Source organism: Achroia grisella, unplaced genomic scaffold (genome assembly GCF_030625045.1).
Source record: "Achroia grisella isolate CSIRO2021 unplaced genomic scaffold, CSIRO_AGI_Agris_v1 utg540, whole genome shotgun sequence".
Taxonomy (NCBI): Eukaryota; Metazoa; Arthropoda; class Insecta; order Lepidoptera; family Pyralidae; genus Achroia; species Achroia grisella.
Genome location: NW_026712925.1, coordinates 2,740,652 through 2,761,870, shown reverse-complemented (window position 1 = coordinate 2,761,870; position 21,219 = coordinate 2,740,652). Strand labels below are relative to the sequence as shown.

The window sequence follows — 21,219 nt, the reverse complement described above, 5'->3', positions numbered from 1 at the left end:
TAATCATGATCTGACTGTAAAATAGAAGGTATTTATCTAGTATAAAATATCTCAAATTGTCGAGTAGTAATTAATTCGAATAATAAATGTTTTTTTTGTACATATTTAGTTTTTAATTCACTTGAATATTTTAAAATCTTTGGAGGTCTTCCTATTAATACTAGTATCGTTCTTGTAAACCCACTTTTAATGAAGATATAAATTAGTTAGATTTTTTCTCATTATTATCCCATATGTAACGTAATTGTATGTTAATAAATATTAAACATTTTTTTCAATGGATTAATATGGAATGGTACACCCGCCTAAGGTGGCTAGCGGAGTGGACTAGTGGAAGATGATATAATATGATTTCACACATTAAAAAACCTTTATAAGTATAATAATTTCAAGTATTTTTATTTGTCTAAATACATAGTGCTATATGCCTTGAAATACATAGTGCTATATAATATTGGTAATTGTAATTTAATGATACCATTCATATCACAGATATTTCTATTGTTAACTGTAGATACCTAACATTAATTTTTACAATTTATGATATACCTAAAAGTACTCTTTTTGTTCTCGCGAGTGAGTAGAAACTCATATCATGTAAATCATAAGAAAGATTAGTCTTCGATATTTTCAACATCTAACGGTGTATCGGGTCTTCCGTCGTCCGTAAATCCTGTTTGCGAATGATAAATTGGACCAGGCAAGGAATTAGTGTCTCTCAAATCATGTGGCGTCTCCGTGTCTACTCGTAAATGGTGGCTGACATTCGTAAATGTGTTATCTTCGACACAGTGTCCGTTCGATAAAGTATTCGCATATGTTGTCCAAGTACTGGGTGTAAAAGTAATTCTTTGCACTGTCGGAGCCAAGGTTACTTCACGCGGTGGTGGTATATTAGCACTTTTCTCTCTACGCTCACGGGCACGGCGATTTTGAAACCAAATTTTGATCTGAAAAAGTAAAATATATAATATTTTATTATTTTTACTTGATAGGAAACAAAGAAATTAAATCATATGAAATACTACGAAGCAAAGAGTTTCAAAATTGAATTCAACTTTCATTGGTTGGGTTAGAACGCCAGCAGAAATCAATCTAAAAGTTATAAAGTTACATTATTAAGGTAACGACGGCCTTACTAATGAAGCTTTTTTTTTAAGAATTTAGCACACACACACGCTTCCGATGCTCGATGGAATTGGTTCGATCCCGTCAAACACTTGTATACTGTTTTTCTGTGTTTAAGGTTTACAAAAAGAAAGAATGTCTTTAAGTTGTCAAACAAAATTATTAACAGTTAGTTCTGCTTAGTAGATGACGTATAGTGATACCTACCTAGTCTAGTATAAAAACAATGCTAGTCTATACTTCTGAATTTGTACACCTTCCTTTTCTCATTCAAGTTATTTAACCTTGATAGAACGCGGAAATTCACGAATAGAATTGCTCTTACCCTGTCGTCTCGGAGCTGCAAAGCGGCAGCGAGGGCGCGTAGTGCTGGCGGTGCGAGATAAGGAGCGCGCGCGTACGCCGCCTCGAGCGCGGACGCCTGCGAAGCCGTAAACGGGACCCGCGCGTGCCGGCCCGAACGGCGACCGCGACACGCGTTACTGTTCACTGACCCTGTTATTGACAGCTTTATTTATTATATCAAACCACAATTATTATCTAATGACGACGTCTCGTAAATATTTCACAATAATATACACACTAATGTTAATGTGAAGTCATCTCTACACATAGTAAAATTGTAGCAATGCGAAATTTACTATACTACATACGTAAACGCTGTTTACAAAGGGTACTCGGGTAGATTTTGTGATAAGTCATCTGCGTAGATAGCTGTCTCACTTATTATACCCGCCAAACAGTATGCTTCGTAAGCAGTGTTTCTGTTGGAGGAGTAATGAAATTCCAGAGTTCTAAGATGTTATGCCTATAGCCTGACATTTTAGTCCTTTAAAATGGTAACTAATTGTAGCTGTCCATGGATAGTATATACAAAGGTTACTGCAACCGGTGGGCCGTCTGCTTGAATGCTATTTTAACTACATAAACAAAGTAATATCTACATAACACATCCCCTGCTTCCATTCACATTCACCCATAGATACATACACACACACACTCACTTGTAAACACCACTTTGGTATACACTCCACGATACAATATCGTATCTATGCAGTGCGCGTATGAAAATTAAAGCCTGTTTACATTCAACCCAAATAAATTAAAAAGCCTATTATAAATTATTTAGTACAGACTAGCTATACAATATCTATAGTGCGGCATTTAATTTAAAAAATGCCTCTCGTCCTCGGACTAGCGACCAATCCGCACTTTATACTTTTCTCACTTTTCATTCTGCGTTTTTTTGTTCTTGTTCGACTCTAAATATCGTGATGTCTAATAGCCGATAACCTTCCTCAGGATTATCTATTATATTACAATGAACATTCCAATACTGTGACGTCACGCGTGGATAGGTAATAATTCCTTCTACTAAAAACTGTAAACCGCCACTTCCTTTTGCTTTTTTGAAATAAAGGAAGTCTTGAAAAGGTAACAGACAAACAGACACACTTCCACATACTATATTATAAGGATAAAGGTGCTTAAAACAGAACAACAATTGTGTAAGTGTCCTAAAACAAGGTACAAAGCAGTGCCGATAATGTAGTTTAAATATAGTCATCTACGACATGAAAATGTATATCTCAGGTAAAAATTAAGAACTCAAAAAATGCTAACGTGGAAGACACGGAGGTTTATAGCGCGTATAACACAGCCAGTCTGGAACTCCAGTATTTTCGTCTATACTATGTCTAGGGTGTTCACTTAATATTCTTTCAATACTAAAATCTGAACTACCACATTTTACACTGGCCGTCACTGGTACCCCATCCATGACTATCAACTGACAAGATGTCTACAATCAAACTGTGGTCCATTTAGTTACTCATAAAAGACTGGACCGGTTTATGGGTTGTTCTAAAAAAGACCACGCCCAAACGCCCAAAGGGATGATACAACCCTGATTTTATAATACGTTATCAACCACCGCCATCAATGGGGAACACGCACCGCCGAACTCACAAGTGTTGTGACGCTAGTTCATTCATGTCTCGCAAATTGAATGAGAAATGGATACTGTTTGCACACAATAGGATGTTATTAGTTTAAGGGTATGTGGGAAAATTAATTTGTAACATATATTATATTACCATTGTATCAATACATGTGTTCTGTAATTCGATATGGGATTAAAGAAGCAAATTGAAAAAACGTACGTACGTACTTTTCGACTTAATTAGTTAACTATTTCTTGAGAGATGATTATAAATAATTGGAATCATCATTATAATATGTAGGACAATGTAGGTATCGACGTATATTAATGGCTAATCAAGAAAATACCCATAAGTAGCTACATACTTGCACATAATGTTTAGACGCGATATCAATACATACTTTTAATTCACTTCTGTAGCCATATTTAGACTTTTATTAATACAAATAAAGTAAATATAATGTTAAAAATAATTATTGATATTTTTATATTATTTTCCGTGTTTTTTTTTATAAACACCGTAATTTACTAATGTGTCCTTAAGTTAATTAGTATCAGGTTATTTTATTAGAACAGATTTTTTGCCTAGTTATCATATAAATTATACCTGAACAATTTTACTATACTATTGAATTATATAGTCAAGTGAAGAGTACTTGCTTAACATTAGTTAATGTTAATGTTAAGCAAGTACTCTTCACTTCACTTCTTAATATTGATTGTTATATTTATATGCAACACAATGGAAATACAAGCGAACCAAGATTATCTGATAATGTCCCTTACTGCCACTCACTACAAACAATTGCCGAAACTCCATAGAATGACCGCAGTGGTTATCGCAGATGTTTTGGAATAATTGTCCAATTTGTACAATTGTATTTTTTGTTATTTTGAAATAAAAAAAAGGCAAACGGTTTTTCTGCTTAATTTAATATACATTTGTTATCTGGATAATTAACTTTTACATACCATACTAATTTCAGACATACATATTTTTAAAGATGGACGACGGAAGTGAGATTGCTACAAACACAAATGAAACGAAACATACAATACTACCTATCTATCGTAATGTATATGATCGACTATAAAATAACATATTTTGCCTTCATTTATCGACTAAAAACACTACCTATAAATGAATGTCATTGAGTTATTTATAAACAGGAAATAAGATTACAGTTTTTCGGTAGGAAGAAACCAATGTCATTTGTTTTTGTTTCATTATGTTTCACATTTTAACTAACAATTAGAACAAAAACGAATAATCATGTAAATTTTTAGAATCCTAGTACTCGCACGTATCTAAATTTAATGGAGAGAGCAGGAGATTGTAATGAATCTTATTAATAATAGTATCCCTGTAAATGATCGTAGTTAATTCCGGGTGAATTCGCAACAATTTTTTATTTGTGGATTTAAAAATGGACAATATAGGCCCAGTATCCAGACTTTCGTGCACCAGTGTGTATGAAACTTATACTTGTACTCAATGGTTAAAAGCCGTAACAGTTATTTGCATTGTAATTTTTCCATTGCATGAATATCATAGCCTTACCTTTATACCAATACATATTTAATATCGGCGCAATATGTCATCTTCTTCCACCGGTCTCTATCAGCCATCATATCTGAGCGTAGGTACTTTCCTTTTATGCTTTCACAGTCCATCCATGTTTCCTTCGGTCATCCTCTCCTTTTACACTCCATTGCTTATCTGAGGAAAATAATTACCACTAAAAACACTAAGTTAATTATACTAAATACAGATAGGTAAATACAGTATTTAAGTACATCTCATACTCAAATATACATAAGCATTAGAATGAATACAAACATAATTGAGTAAATAATTTTGTACGATAAATAAATCATGGAAAACCAGTTACTAAATTGAATTGAGATACCTGGTAGTTGCTTCAAGGCTGTTGTTAGTCCGCCGGTGCACCGTCACGCAAACACTCGCTCTCACATTGTACTATTATCTGTCAATAAGTAAACAACTGCATATCGCACTAAGAAAACTTCTTAAAATATTTATTTGTAAAAAGTAATTGATAAAATTATACAATATTACACAAAGTGCATCAAGGAGAAATGACAGTCGAAAAATATTTTGTTCTACAAGGCGGCGATCGCATGCCGCGTATTGGATTCGGTACCTGGCAGGTAAAAATATATTTCAATATTTTTATTTATTTGTATTGTTTTCTTTAACTAACAAACATATAATAATTTCAATAATGTATATTTGATTAAAGATAAAATTGTTATTTCTGCGATCAAATATTATGGTTTATAAAACTTGTGTATGGTAGACCTAAAAAGTAGGTAGATGACTTACTTTTTAGGTCTACCATACACAAGTTTTATTCCACTGCATATAACACTACCCACAACAGATATTTTTATGTAAAAAATGGATTTGGAATGCAGCAAAATTGTAGAATGAAATTTGTCATAGACAATCAAGCATATTGCCCATTAGAAGGTAAACGGTTACCAAAGTCTATGGATGCCTAAAACACCTGGTGATGCGGGTTGTTGACCCTTTCCTTACCACTCTTGAAAAACCCCATACGGAAGAAAACTTTGACATTTTCATTCCACAAAGTGAGTGTGTGTGGGAGGAAACTCCTCTCAAACCGCACTGTCGGCTTGGCATGGATTCTAAAATGTCATTATAAATTCTTTGTCAATGGCGATTCAATTCGCCACGATCAATGTCACAGTAGAAGTCTCAGATGGTATATCTGACAACTATGGTTACCTAGGGTATCCCGTTAAAATTAACCTGTCATGGTACATTGTTATCAATGGGGTCTCTAAACTTTCTAAAATCTATCTTTCCACAGTTATAATATGCGGTTAACTCTACATGATTGGAATAGAAGTTCATGAACTCGTGAGAACATTCTCACACAACGAACAAAATACAAAATTAAAAATTGAATTAATTAAAATAATGACAGTTTAGTTATATTACATTAGTAGCAAGGTATTAGAGTATATAAATTCCCAACTTTACAATTTTCATATTTGTATTTCTTTTTACCCGGATCAGTTTTAAATATTTCTTAATGAATTCCATTTGGATTCATGTAATTTAGTCGTAGAGTCTGTAATTGAACAGGGTTTACCATTATGTAGAAAGATGTGAAGCTGTGAGTGACTTGAACAGGTTTTACTATGACACGAGTAAGAGTCACCATCGTAATCCCCAGTTGAACATGACGCCAGTCCTTTTAAAGTGGATGGTCTGCAAGTACTTTTACTGTCATGAGAATTTTCATCTTCATCATGTGTAGTAGTGCATGTCTACAATAATCGCCATATTACAATACTATAATCGAAACATACGTTGTCGATCTACACTTCAAATCCATTTCAAACAAATTTGGTAATATGAATAATGACTTAATGACTTTCTTATCTATACTTAAAATAAATTCCAACCACAAACTCATTATTTACATCATTTCTTTAGATAAACAGGGTTATAAAGATATTAGTTATGACAAAATTAATGTCAAATAGCCATCGAAGAGTACGTCATAAGTATTCTTTTCCTTTTATAATTGTACTAGTGGTCGCCCATTGGCTGAAATTCGACCATAATTAATCTAATATTCAGTATGACTACGGACAAATAATAGTAATCTATTCTCAATTTGACTACAGACTTCTGTACATAATATAAAATTAAGTCGCTTTCCCTGTCTGTTCGGCTAGATCTTGTAAACTACTCATTGGATTTTTATTTGTTTATAAACGCAGTTTTTAGCAATAGATAGAGTGATTCAAGAGGAAGATTTACATGTATAATAAAACATGTACCTACACCAGTGTGTAGCCAGGGCGGGCAGATAGTTAACAATAAACATAACAATAGGTATATAAGCATGTGTGTATCTAATACTGTGTGTATAATGTTTTTTTTATTGGTCCATTTGATGTATTTTTATGTATATTTAGCATTAAAAATATTGTCATTCTGCACTCCTTTGGTCGTTTAATCCCAAATAAATGCGGTTCAATCTAACTGTAATTATCGTAATACGCAGGAGTATTTACTACAATATTTTTAGTTAATAATTGTTTGTTTTGTATCTAAGTTAACTTTACGTTTCATATTTCTCCACCTTATGCAGGCGTCAGATGAAGTGCTAGAAAAATCTGTTAGTGACGCTCTGAGTGCGGGGTACCGACACTTCGACACTGCTCGAGCGTACGAGAATGAGGCAGCCCTGGGCCGTGCCTTAACTAGATGGATTGGCGGTGAACAAACTAGAAGAAAAGAGTTATTCGTCGTTACCAAGCTACCTCCAGGAGGTAAACAACATCTAGTATTGATGGCCTCGGTGGTCTAGCGGTTTATCACACCGCTATACGTCCGATGGTCGCGGGTTCGATTGCTCCCTCGGCACTAATATTTGTATTCATGAGTATGATTATTTGTATTGATCTGGGTGTTTTCTAAGTATAATATATAATGTACGTATTTACGAAAAAAATATATCCATTTGTATTTGTATGTATATGTATCAGCTGTCTAATGCCCATAATACAAGTTTTAGCTTGCTTCACTTGGGTCAAGATGGTGCTATATGAATTGTCCTGAGATTATTATTATTATTAAAAATACGAAAGTTTGTCCACCTATTACATTTTCACGAATCCTAAAACAAAACAAACAAATAACAGCTAGATTTATATATTTTGAAGTGGTAAACATAATGAACGTCGCCATGAAAATTACAGGAATAGTACTTACTTATGTACTTAGTCCCCTCACGTTATGTTTTGTTTATTTCCCAGTGCTAGAGTGTCGTGCTTCCAGAACATAGACAATGACCACTCATAAGGATATAGATTATTGTTTTAATTTATTATATAATATGTCATTATATTATTTATTTTGAATTAGCCAAAAGTGTAAATTCAATAGGGCCCGCGAGCCAGGAACAGGTTAAAATGACCAATTTCCCTCCCGGTCAGAAACTTCTAAGAATCTTAAGTTGTGTTCTGATTCTGAAGCTTAGTGAAAGTCAGCTGCGATTCCGAGGGTGAGTGTGAGTGTGAGCAGCACCTTGTACCCGCGACTTCGTCCTCGTAAATTAGTGACCTTGACCAAATAATGAAAAAAATGTTTAATGACCTAATCCTATAAAACCCAAATAAAAAGGTTCATCCTTTTTGCTCCAAAAATGACGACACTTCCATACATAACTCTAATTCCGCAAGTCCAAGAAGCTATCAAACCGGTTTTCGAAGATTTATCGAAAGACGAATTATCTTTCGACCCCTCATAACTCTTTTTCTAAATATATATTGAATAAATGGGTTAAAAATTAAACTTCAATCTTCTAGCTTTAAAAATGACATTATTTCCATATAAACATTTAACTCTCCTTTAAATTCTTTACAACCCATTTTTCTTTATTTATATTTAATCAACAGCCTCAAAAATAAATTTCAAGTTTCTGGCTTAAAAAATTACGAATTTACCTAAAATATTTCATTCCCTAATTTATTTTACCTTCATAAGGGTAAAATTTTAAAAACTTGTATTTTAGGTTGATTATTAAATATTTATTTATATGATGATTTAATCATCAACCTAAAAAGTTTCAAGCTCCTTTCCTACCTTTAAACATGATGATTCTTACGTACAACCTTGCATCTACTATTTCAACCCCCTTACAACCCTTTTTTCGCATTCAAAAGTATCCTATGTGCTTTCTCAAGATCTAGACTAATTGTGTACCAAATTTCACTTAAATCTGTTAAGTAGTTTTAGCGTGTAAGTGAGACTGACAGGCAGACAGAGTTACTTTCACAGTTATAATAGTAGTAAGGTATTTAATAAACTAACACATAAAGCCAATAAAAAGGTTTCATCGTTCTAACTTCAATAATGACGAATTTACATAAAACTTTTTTCCTCTATTTTATTTTACCCCCTTAAGGGTATTTTTTTACAAACTTTGATGGCCTATTTATTTATATTAACCAGCAGCCTCAAAAATCAGTTTGTATCTTCAAAAATAACGAATTTACATAAACACTTTCATCCCCTATTTTATTTTACCCCCCCTAAGGGTAAAATTTTTACAAACGTAGAATATCATATTTATTTATATTTAATCAACAGCCTCAAATATAAGTTTCAAGCGTCTATCTTCAACAATAACGAATTTACATAAAAAAAAATATCCCCTAATTTATTTAATTTTTTAAGGGTAAAATTTTTAAAAACTTTGTATATCATATTTATTTATATTTCATTAGCAGCCTCAAAAATAATTTTCAAGGTTCTAGCTTCAAAAATGACGAATCTTCCATAAAATCTTTCATCCCCAATTTCAACCCCTTACAACCCTACTTTCGCATTAAAAAGTAGCCTATGTCCTTTCTCAGGGTCTAGACTATCTGTGTACTAAATTTCATTTAAATCGGTTGAGTAGTTTTGGCGTGAAAGCGAGACAGACAGGCAGACAGAGTTACTTTCGCATTTATAATATTAGTAAGGATGATTTTCTGTATTAGGTGCAATTAGAGTTTAAATAAAAATAAATAAAGTGACTTACTAAGTAGAACATCTATACCATCTATCTTGAGTACTATAATTTCCTGTTAGGATGATAATAAAGATATTAATCTTGTATTAGTCGGCGTGGAAGCGAACGCAACACTTGACATGTTGTGATTATTATATTTGGATATACGTGGCATCTGTTTTTATACGAATAAATTTTAAACATACAATTTTCAACAGGAAATCGGCCAGATTTAGTTCCTGAGTACTTCAACAACTCTCTGAAGGATCTTGGCTTAGACTACTTAGACATGTATATTATGCACACGCCGTTCGCATTTGAACATATACCTGGAGACCTACACCCAAAGAACCCAGACGGTAGCATGAGAGTTGATCTTTCTACAGACCTCATTGCAGTTTGGAAGGTGCGTACTTATATATTTACCTCACATAATATATTACTAAAACTGTGTAAATAAAAAAATACTTGATAAACAAAAATATTACTTTGTTACTATCAAAGGTACCATATGGTCTATTATCGCGGTTGTTTTATAAAGAATGATATATTACAAAGTTACAGCACAATAAGCTAACAGCAACGAGCACTAAAATTCTAATTTTGGTACATCTGTTGGATAAAGTCGTTCTTATAGAGTAAATATCAGTATAATTTTCCTTCTACTTAATGAATAATAAACGTAAATATTTATCGATGGTAGACATTTCATTGAACTGATTTCAACAGAAACTTTTTTGACATGAAAACTTATAATTTAATTTGTATTTTTTTTTGGTTAGGTTTTTCCCTTTTTATGGAATTTAATTTGTTTAAAATTTTCATTTCTTGTGTCATTTTGTAATGTCAGTTCAAAATCAATTGGCAAACATTTCATAAAATATAAACGACATAAAATATTCTAATTTTTGACATGTTATAATAAATACCATATAAATTAAATAATTCTAACGATCCAAATCTAGAAATGGGAATATCACTAGAAGAAAAGTACATAGTATACAGCCATAATGAGAAAGCTCATAAACAAGATGTAAATCATATTAGGGGGAGCGCTATATATCGTAGTAACTCAATATATAAAGAATGCTGTTATACTGAACCCCCATCTGCTAAATACACATTAAAACATAGTAAAATATTACCAACAGTGAAGCGTATTACAAGTTCGCCAAACAATGAAATAATGTGTGCTACCAAAATCGGTGAAGATGAGAACTATTTTTTCTGGTCTAAAGTATATAGGTCTCCATTATCTAAACGACAAATTAACGATGTACTTAATGTGGTAACAAATAGGTCATACCCACTAACAGAACCAGATGAATTTAGTTTATTAGGAGATAATATAAATGTTTGGAGTAACAACGATGTAACGACCACTAGTACACAAACTATACGCAATGCAGTAAAATCACATGCTAAACAGCCATCAGTGATGAACCAAACATATCTGCATAATATGCCCACTTTTTTGTGTCCATGCTGTACCGGCGGAGACGATGGTATAGACACGCCTTATCAAAATCATACAGTTAAAGATTCCCTTGAAAGTATAGATTTAAAAATATCTAAAACTGCTTTGCCTGCTTTGTATTTAGACGCTTCACTTTTGAGTATTATCAATTTACATAGAAGTATGAAATCTAAGAAAACTCCAAAATTGGATATTAGTTTTTTAAAAGTTATTCTTCGCTGCACATATAAGAACAGTGCATCAATCTTTAAATCTTTGAAAGCTATATTATAAAATGAAATCTAGTGACAATGTAACTAATCACTCAATATAAATTTCAGTAACTACAAATATAAATACCTATAGGTACGCTTCTTTGTTAACAATACAACCAGAATTTTATTACTATGATCATTAAAACGAAATTAATGTTGAAACATAAAAATGATCCAAAATAACTGAATACGAAATAATGTTGTCATGAGGTTGAAAACTTCGCCATGTACTCAATGTTTTAGCCTGATCAGCTGCAGTGATACAAATCCATTGAGATGCCGAAGTCGGAAACCAGAAAAATGCATGTATTCGTATATCTATAAATACATATTGTGCTGCGGTTGGTGTTGTGAACCACACTATAAGACGCGTCCTGATAGAATCACCCATCGCAGAGCATACATGGAACATATAATAAACAAACCCAAAGGTTCCAAGCATAGACTCAATACAGAAATTCGATCAAGTGGGAAAGAAACTAAAATATACTTTTATGCTATAAAGCCTACATTTTTATCCAATTGTCCAAAACCCAAATCGTCTTTAAATTCTTTAGTATGTCATTCCACTGATATGGAAACCAACTCTACTTATACAACAGAAAATAAATCTAAAGGTTTAAAAGAATGGAAAAAACCTGTTAGTATCATAAATGCTTCTATACTATAGTCAGTTGAATGTTTCTACTTTAAAAACATTTTCCAAGCAAAATGCAACACATATCAAGGATTGTTTTATATTAAATATTTTACATTGTTGTTTGGGAGAAAAATAAAAATGAAAGGAAGAAGTAGACCCTACACGATGTAAAAACATATTTTTTAAAAATCGACATAAAAATAGATGAAATCAAAGTCTTTAAACAAAATAGCAATGATTTTTGCTCCCAGTAGTTTCAAATCCAATTAAAGTTTAGAAATAATACATGGGGTATTAACAAAATCAGGCTCTGATTCGTCTGTGAACAGTTATATTAGTTTGAAAATGCATCGACCAATAACCAAAGAATATACTAAGGAAGCTAGTGTTCTTCAAGTTATGATTTACACTTCAGTCAGGAAATTAAAAAAAAAATCAAATACTGAATGTAAAAAAAAATATTACATTTACGATTAACACTAGATTCGAAAAAAATAAAGACCACTCATTATAGGAGTGAATCCTCGCAGCATTGAAATAGTACACGGGAATCTATTAGATCTTTGAATAAAATCTGTGAACCTGGCGAAATACTCGTGAAGAAAAATGCTGACATGAATTGAGTAAGCGGGTTTTTATAAAATCTATTTAAAAATGATATAAATCTGATATTATTACATTGAATCATCTCATGATATTTAAAATTTTTAATGAACTGATGTATATTTATATATATGTAATAGATACATTAACTTGAAACATTCTGCATCATATTAATGGTCGTTCTGCAGCCCATGAGGGTTAATCCTGTTTTGATAACAAAATCAGGGATTAATAGTTATTTTTATGTGAAACGAAATATATTATAGTAATGTAACATTGTCAACTGTATAAAATAATAAAATAAATACATATACATATTTACTAGCTACTCGCCCCGGCTCTGCCTGGGTGTACATGTATTATACGAGTACATATAAACCTTCCTCTTGATCTCTCTATTTTTTAAAAAAAACACTTCAAAATTTAAGCATAGGGACGAACAGACAGCAACAACGACTTTGTTTTATAATATGTAGTGATAGTGAAGTTTTCTATTAAGTAGACTTTTTTTAACTTTACAGGCAATATTGAAATTAAAGGAATCAGGACGGGTGCGACACGTAGGCGTGTCTAACGTAAATGAAGAACAACTGAGAAGACTATGTGCCGTAGAGAAACCAGCTTGCCTACAGATAGAAGTACACGTACTGTGTCAACAAAAGTCTATGATTGGGATTGCAAGTGAACTTGGTATTCCTATAGTGGCATACTCTCCACTTGGCTCTAAAGCGCTAGCTGATGTCCTCGCTGCAAAAACTGGGTAAGCTATGTGTATGTATACAATAAGATTTTCTTTACTGAAAGGTAAATGTTACCTATTCTTGTTGTTCTTACGTTTAGTCTATGGCCAATAAAATATAGGCATAGATAGATACATATTTTTGTAAGGATGAATGTGTATGTTGTACCCTCCTATGCTAACGTAGCTATACGGAGCATCGGTGCAGAATTATCTTATATCGTTCTGAATTAATGAATTCAGTAAGCCCATCGCGAATGTACCAGGAATTGGTCTCTCCATATTTACATATAAGTTCCACAACATAGACGCTTTATAATGAAAGAGAGGACACGATTGTTTAGAAAATGGCAGGGACAAAAGATGTTAAACAATAAATCTTTTTCCAGGATTGTCTAATTAGAAGTAATAAAACTAATTAGAATAATATTAAATAATAACTAACTACGTTCATTTCATATTTTAAATCCTAATATTTTGGCAGTGATACAATAACTAATTCAAATAGGTACCTACGTGTAAACTGAAACGCAGTACACACTATAGGTACTTCTTGTATAAATTCGCAAAATTGATATATTTTGCGATGTAATCTTCAAGCCGCGAGTATCCTGATCTGCTGTCACTACCAATAGTACAGCGCATCGCTGACGCCCATTCCCGTACGGCAGCGCAGGTCCTTTTGCGGTACACCTTACAACGCGGAGTCGGTGCCATCCCAAAGAGTACTAATCCAGCAAGAATACAACAGGTATTTGAATGCTCTTGCCAACCACATTCAAAATATTGTCATATTTATACGTAAATTTCTCTGTATTAAATAAAAGCACTTTTAAATTATTTTTTAGTAGTAATATCATACATATATATCTAATCCAAGCCGTGTTTGTACTATATAAAATAATAAATAAAATCAATTTACACCCTATATTACTTGTTTCTAGAATTGTCCATTTATATACACTAACTGCAGACAGGGCTTATAACTGATTTGAGTGTAAGAATAGGGACATTATTAAGGCCTGTTTCATTCCAATCAGCTCACAATTAATTGAATACGAGCTGTTCTGGAATCGACTCATACAAAGTGACAGCCACTGTTAATCTGTGATAATTGTATAGACTACCCCGTTCCATAATAAAGCTTACCTACTTATACTAAGTATAAGTAGATAACTCTCAACTGTCTTACGAACTATGTAGCTAACATTAAAAAAATGAAAGGTGTCTGTTTTTTATTTATATCATCTTAGCATCTTATCGGCATCATGAAATTGTTTTTTTCTTTGGGTGACTGAAATGACTAACATTATAGTAAGTACCTAATATAAATTATTAAGAAGATTAATAGTGGTCAAGCTTGACCATTATTAATATATATCTATATATAACATATAATTTATATAAGTAGTGATGTGTAATTTTTTTTATTTATTGTATTTTTATGCATAATTAAAAAAACTTGTATTATATATATAGATAACACATATTTTTTTAATATTTCAGAACATTTCACTATGGAACTTCGAACTAACTGAAAGCGAATTGAAAGAATTATCAACTGTAGATCGCGGTGAAAATGGTCGTATTTGTGACTTTTCTTTATCTATCTATTTATGAACAACAATCACTGACATCACTTTCCTGGTATAGAGAAGATTTAAATGAAATTTGGTACACCGCCGAGGAAGGACATGAATTTCCTTTCAAACACCAAGCTTGAATAAATCTCTGATCAAATAAATGTATAAAAAATATAGCGAAAGCGCTAAAATTATAGAAAATAATAATTACAAAGATATCTATATCATACTTTAAGATGTATCTAATGTTAATAAAATAAATAACAAATTCTGGCTTTATATCACATTGTCTCCATTCAAGGGGTATGCAAATAGAAATTCGTCATATTTGGAGCTAGAACGATGAAGCTTTTTTCTTACGCTTTTTTGGGTCAGTTTATTTAATAAATACCTTACTAATACCTTACTTAAAAGCCAAAACTTCTGAACTGATTTAAATGAAATTTAAAGTCTTATAACGAAAATGGGTTGTAAGGGTCAAAAGGGGAGTTAAAATGTTGTATGCATGTATGTCATTTTTTAAAGAGAAACTTGAAACCCATTTTTTAGGCTGTTGAGATAATATCAGTGGACTAGCGACATCTTATCATTGGTACATGATGACACTAATATAAGTAGCAAAAAAAAACAAGAAAAAGGGTTTCTTGATATCGCCTTTAACTATATCTATCTATTTATGAACAACAATCACTGACATCACGTTATAGTATATAGACCATAAATCATTCATGTGTTGTCATTATGAAGGCTTAAAATGTTATGCATCTGCAACCAGTAATATCACTGCCTAATCCCGCTCTTCATCCCAAAAAAATCTTACAAAGCAACTACAAGTACATTATTTGAGTTTGCCTGGTATATATAATACATTATTTCATATCCTATATCATATAAAAAATCCTCGTTTTTTTTAATTCTAGTAAGTAATACATAATAACAATGTAAGTAGATATTAATATAATAAGCAGTCTAATTGCTGGTCGCCTGACTTCATCGTGTCGCATTGGATGGATAGAAAGATAGATAAATCATTTATGCCTTTAGCACTATTAGGCACTAGGTCATCTTAACGATAAGGAAATAAACATGTTGTATCAAATAGAATTGACCTATATTCTATAGCAAGCACGACATACCTATCATACTACTTTCCAATTTCAACTGATATAAAATTGAACGATCTATTGCAAGTCGTTCAAGATCTGACTGTCCACCCTGTCGCGACTTGCCAACTGGCCAACTAATGCCATGATATGAATGAAAACGTTATATTCTATCTAGACAGAGCCGTAGTTCGGGCGGGCGCGGGCGCGGCGCGGCGGGTCAATATTTATTCTGTTTTTGTGTGTTATACCTACACACAAAACCATATAGATCTTGCCCCGCCCGCAAAAGAAATAAATAGGATACCATGACATACTTTACAGTAGATATTCTCAGTTACAGTAACTCTATTCTATTGTCATTAATAATTTCATTACTGTATAATAATATGAGTGATTTTTTTTTGTTCATTGTTACTTTCTGCTATATACATATGCACAATATCTCAGTTCTGCAACAAATAATATAATAGAAACTAAGCGAATATTGAACAACGGTAATAAATAAAATCAAATTAACTGCTGGAATATTTTGTATTCTCTGTCTCATGTTAACCAAATTAGTTGCTACCGAATGATATGATATCTCTAATTGTAAGAAATAATATCGTCCTTTAAAAGATCATACAATCTCTTGAACTGCGAACTACATCCCTGTATATGGAAATGATGTTACGACATTTATAAGTTCGATGTACCTATATTGAAATAACTTGCACCATATTTGCATATTAATTCAAAGGATAGCGATGACAATGTAAACGCCACAGTACTCGCTTAGCCATATTGTTTATTACTCGGAAAACTAAATTACCATGTCTGTGATTTTAAAAGGAGCAATCAGACTATACTATTATCTTAATGAAGAAATAGCTGGTAAGAATTAAGTGTACAACAAAACAAATAGGCACATAAATGTACTTAAATAAATAACTTGCTAATATACCCATGTGGGTAAGTATGTAATAAATTAAATTGTAACTAAACTATTGTCCTTGGGAGAGCTAATAAAAATATTGTATGCAAAGAGGATTTTTTGTGTACCTACTTCCACCAAAACCAAAACATATTGGTTCCATTGTTACCATCCATACCCAGTTATTTTATGCGAAGAACATCAAATTACTACTTACGTAGATTTCTTCATCGATCGGGTTTATTTAAAAGTTGTCTGTTCCAATATAAAATTATTATATATTTCTAAATAGATAAAAGGAGTCAAGAATGGTTCCTCATGAGAAACCCATGGCCTGGATTGGTTATCATAGGAATTTATTTATTGGCTGTATTCAAATGGTTGCCAGAATATATGAAAAAACGAGCTGCCTACGATCTGCGCGTAGTTATAGCAATTTACAATGTAATCCAAATAATAGGTTGTATGTACATTGTATATCAAGTAAGTACTTATTTTATTACTCGCCGATGTATATAATACTAACTGTAATTTATATATACTATACATAAATTACCGTGATATTTATAGAACGTCCTGACTGAGGTATTGTGTAATAGGGATCTTTAATTATACGGTAGGTTAACAATTGAAAAATGTAAATTTTTTATACATAATCGGAAACATACTGTTGTTATCTGTCACAATACTTTATTAGACTGTACTATGTATCGATTTACAATTTTATTTACATGAAGTATAAAACTATAAAGCCGGTATAAAGCCAGTACATCAGCAACACCTACATAATTGATGGTCTAGCGGTTAAGCACACCGCCTTACTTCTTGTATTCATGAGTAGGTATAGTTATTTGTTTTGGTTCGAACGTTCTCTATGTATTATACCTATTTATTTACAAAATGTATGCAAGAATTTAAGTACATACACCAAAATTTTTCTTATGGGTATGATTAATCTATACAAATAAATAAAATTAAAGTGTCTGTTTGTAATATTGAAATAACCGTTTTTTACTACATGCATATGAATATAAATACCGTATACATACATACATATATACATTTTTACAATGTTTGACTGTCTATCTGTTTGTTCTGGTTAATCTCTGAAAGGGCTGGACCGATTTTGACGGAACATTTTATTGATGTAATAAGGAGTAACTTAGGCTACTTTTATTTTAGAAAAATAAAGTTAACTTCCACGCGGATGAAGTCGCGGGCACAGCTAGTGTATAATAATAATTTTATTATAACTTCAAAATGCGTGATATGGATGTTTGTTCCTTTTTCGTAAATTAGTGGACGAATGCAGTAGAGGTTTGGTAAAGAAACAGATCATATTATCCTAGATTAACACTTAGATCCCATGAGTTACAGCTAGTAAGCATAGCTCCATACTATAATAATATTATAAATCTGAAGATCTCTCTGTCAGTAGGTAGATACGACAGAGAGATTTATAGACCACATGACTGAACGAAGGTTAATAAATTTAATGCGAAGTACAGTGCATCGCTAGGACATACTAAGCTACCTTTTACCTTCTGAAACAATAACCTTGAACAGGGTGAATAAGAAATGAAAGTTTGTGCAGATGGAATAGCGGATAGCACAGCTAGTTCTTCATACATATATTTATCATTTTCAGAGTCTAGTGCTGGGCTGGCTGAATCACTACAGATTTGTTTGCCAGCCGGTTGACCACGGACCGAACAGTGTTGAGTATGCCTGGAAAGTCTGCTATTTATACTTTGTTATTAAGATGATGGATCTACTTGATACGGTAGGTAACAATATTTTGCCAGGGTATTGATTTTTAAATTTATTATAAGCCGAGCTACTTAAGCCGAGTGTGGATGGATGGATTGATAGATGTATGGACGGATGTTTGTTACTGAATGGAACAAAAACATACTTTATACATCAGAATAACGTATAGGCTATAAATTTCACGCAGGTGAAACCGCGGGCACGCCTAATATAATATGAACCTAACATTTTTTCAGGTTTTCTTTATATTGAGAAAAAAACAAAATCAAGTGACATTCTTACATGTTTATCATCATTTTGGTATGGTAATGGTCGCATGGGGTATGGTGAAATGGGTACCAGGTAAGAACATTTATATCTATACCTACCTATTACTTCGATTCTTACTTATATAAGTGTAGATAGATTTATCAGTAGCTTAGGTACTGTATTCATTTGCTATGAATTGTATAAGGTAACTATGTAGCTAGCACAATCATAAAAAATTCTTCTTTTTTGAAGTCAGTTGATAAAAAAATTACTAAGGATGTCATAAATATGAGTTTATCGTTCTAATGTAGATTAGGTAAATATTGTATTTAGGTACCAAAGTACGTAAAGGTAAAAGTAGGGGCATCGACTGAAATATTGAATTGAAATTTATTCCTACAGGTGGACATGTGACTTTGTTAGTACCAGTGAATTCTTTGGTACATATCATTATGTATTCATATTACCTGCTTACTATTTGGGACGAGGCGTATAAACAGTCATTGTGGTGGAAGAAACACGTCACACAGATTCAAATTGTAAGGTCGATTACAACCTGTTAAATATTTTTTTAAGTATAGCCTAATTATTGTTTAGAGAGTGGCAAACAAGTGGGCTACGTGGTGGTAAAAGGCAACCGTCGCGAATATTAAACAACACCACGTACAACGTGTCATAATTTCACCCTTGTCATCTTATAGCATTGTCATTTTGCACATGCCTACACCTTGTAATTTCACTGTCATATCGTACCCTTGAAAACTGAAATACAATTACAAAGCAAGCAGTTTGGCGGCTGAAATAGGCCAGACAGGCGGCATGCAAACGATTTTACACAAAGTCTATGTTGTGTATGTGAGGGACAAGTGACAACGAAGGACTGCATAAGCACACTGTTTATTAAATATAAGTGGCCGTGAGGCCGTGAGGTGTAGTGGTGCGCCCGCTGTAAAATGAGATTCTCCCCTTTAAAATGAGAGCATGCAGTACAATATCTTATACTTCACTTTCGGAATGTTCCGTAAGAAAATGCGAGAAGATGGATCATTTCACTGTATTATGGCGAGTTTTCAGTAGGTACAGCTGGGTTTTGACTGGCCATCGTGGTATCCACTTCCTATTGTTCCGATACCGCAATACAATATAGTATACTTTCACAAGTGGGAAAGGATAATATAGAACGCCCCATTTCGTATGCGTCTCGAACATTAAACTCCGCCAATAAAAAGTATTCACAGATACAAAAGGGTGCAACCGCTGTACTATATCTATATCAATCTATAGAACAGTCTATTTACTCGGTATGAAATCGGGATTTATAATAGGTATATAACAAATAAATAGCAAAAATATATTTGAGTAATGAATAAAATCATCAAAAAAATTTTATTACGAAATAGTTGTTTACTCGAATACTTATTATAGTAGGGCTGAAGCCTTTAAAATAGTAAAAAGTGAAAAAAAAAGTTTTTTTGCAAGTTTTGAGAAAATTTTACATAGTAATATTCTAACAGGCATCAGAAAGTGATTTCAACGAACAAAAAGCCCACCGACTTTTATAAAGACCAGATATTGATGTGAGAATTATCTATCGATTGAAATTTAGAGCGATTTTTCTATATTAAGTTTTAAATTATTTTTATCCTACTAGTATTGTTTTTATCTTCCAAAATTATTAAGCCTGGTCTCTACATACATATGTATGTGCTGCTCATATTTTTTTGGCACAGCTACTCGAATGCTGTGTAGAAACTGATCAGAAACTACTCTAAATTAAGTTTTTGTTTACAGCTACAATTTCTACTATTGCTGATACATTTCATACTGGTAGTGACGATACCGGATTGCGCCGTCCCTCGCCAGCCTGCCTATATATTAATACCACAAAATCTCTTCATGGTAATTCTGTTTGTAGATTTCTATTACCGTTCTTACATAAAAACTGTTAAACAAGCGTGATTTCAGTTGTGACTAACAAGCAGTTAGAAACATAATTACTACAATATTAAATACGAAAACAAATATATTTGTTTTAATCGTAACTCCGTGTAATATAAATAGTAAATACAAATAAGGTTCCCAAGATTCCCAAGTTCCCAAAATTAAATTGTTGCTGAGAGTTTGTCCATTATTCTTTTAGAAAAATTTGTATTATTTTGATACCTGTTTTTTATGTCACTTCTGACTATTTTGTGAACCCTCTTGGAAAAAATAGAGTCACGTGGGGCAAGTGTGCGCACTTAAGGTTTGAA

At 32.5% G+C, this 21,219-nt stretch overlaps 3 protein-coding genes across 3 annotated transcripts; 2 read left to right on the top strand and 1 right to left on the bottom strand.

The window, feature by feature from the left end:
• Window positions 1-195: 195 nt before the first annotated feature.
• On the bottom strand, window positions 196-5,055 carry LOC131847701 (homeobox protein DBX1-like). The gene is made up of 4 exons (XM_059197335.1): window positions 4,981-5,055; window positions 4,632-4,790; window positions 1,454-1,623; window positions 196-950 (listed from the first exon to the last, which is right to left on the bottom strand). Exons 2-4 carry the CDS (start codon window positions 4,645-4,647, stop codon window positions 615-617), a joined length of 522 nt encoding a protein of 173 aa, XP_059053318.1. The 5' UTR covers window positions 4,648-4,790; window positions 4,981-5,055; the 3' UTR covers window positions 196-614.
• On the top strand, window positions 5,024-14,966 carry LOC131847756 (aldo-keto reductase family 1 member A1-like). Its single transcript, XM_059197404.1, has 6 exons — window positions 5,024-5,242; window positions 7,225-7,405; window positions 9,852-10,039; window positions 13,129-13,367; window positions 13,947-14,097; window positions 14,853-14,966. Exons 1-6 carry the CDS (start codon window positions 5,171-5,173, stop codon window positions 14,964-14,966), a joined length of 945 nt encoding a protein of 314 aa, XP_059053387.1. The 5' UTR covers window positions 5,024-5,170.
• A 1,788-nt stretch (window positions 14,967-16,754) lies between these two features.
• LOC131847610 (elongation of very long chain fatty acids protein 4-like) lies at window positions 16,755-21,006 on the top strand. The gene is made up of 6 exons (XM_059197211.1): window positions 16,755-16,908; window positions 17,241-17,431; window positions 18,597-18,731; window positions 18,955-19,060; window positions 19,370-19,506; window positions 20,759-21,006. The coding sequence occupies exons 1-6, from the start codon at window positions 16,848-16,850 to the stop codon at window positions 20,924-20,926; spliced, it is 798 nt and encodes a 265-aa protein (XP_059053194.1). The 5' UTR covers window positions 16,755-16,847; the 3' UTR covers window positions 20,927-21,006.
• Window positions 21,007-21,219: the final 213 nt, after the last annotated feature.

Coding starts and splice junctions, on each gene's coding strand:
- LOC131847701 (XM_059197335.1), bottom strand. Junction 951..1,453: donor TGCAGCTCCGAGACGACAGG/GTAAGAGCAATT, acceptor TTACTTTTTCAG/ATCAAAATTTGGTTTCAAAA.
- LOC131847756 (XM_059197404.1), top strand. CDS start 5,171: ATGACAGTCGAAAAATATTTTGTTCTACAAGGCGGCGATCGCATGCCG. Junction 7,406..9,851: donor TACCAAGCTACCTCCAGGAG/GTAAACAACATC, acceptor AATTTTCAACAG/GAAATCGGCCAGATTTAGTT. Junction 13,368..13,946: donor GTCCTCGCTGCAAAAACTGG/GTAAGCTATGTG, acceptor GTAATCTTCAAG/CCGCGAGTATCCTGATCTGC.
- LOC131847610 (XM_059197211.1), top strand. CDS start 16,848: ATGTCTGTGATTTTAAAAGGAGCAATCAGACTATACTATTATCTTAAT. Junction 19,061..19,369: donor TATGGTGAAATGGGTACCAG/GTAAGAACATTT, acceptor TTATTCCTACAG/GTGGACATGTGACTTTGTTA. Junction 19,507..20,758: donor ACGTCACACAGATTCAAATT/GTAAGGTCGATT, acceptor TTTTGTTTACAG/CTACAATTTCTACTATTGCT.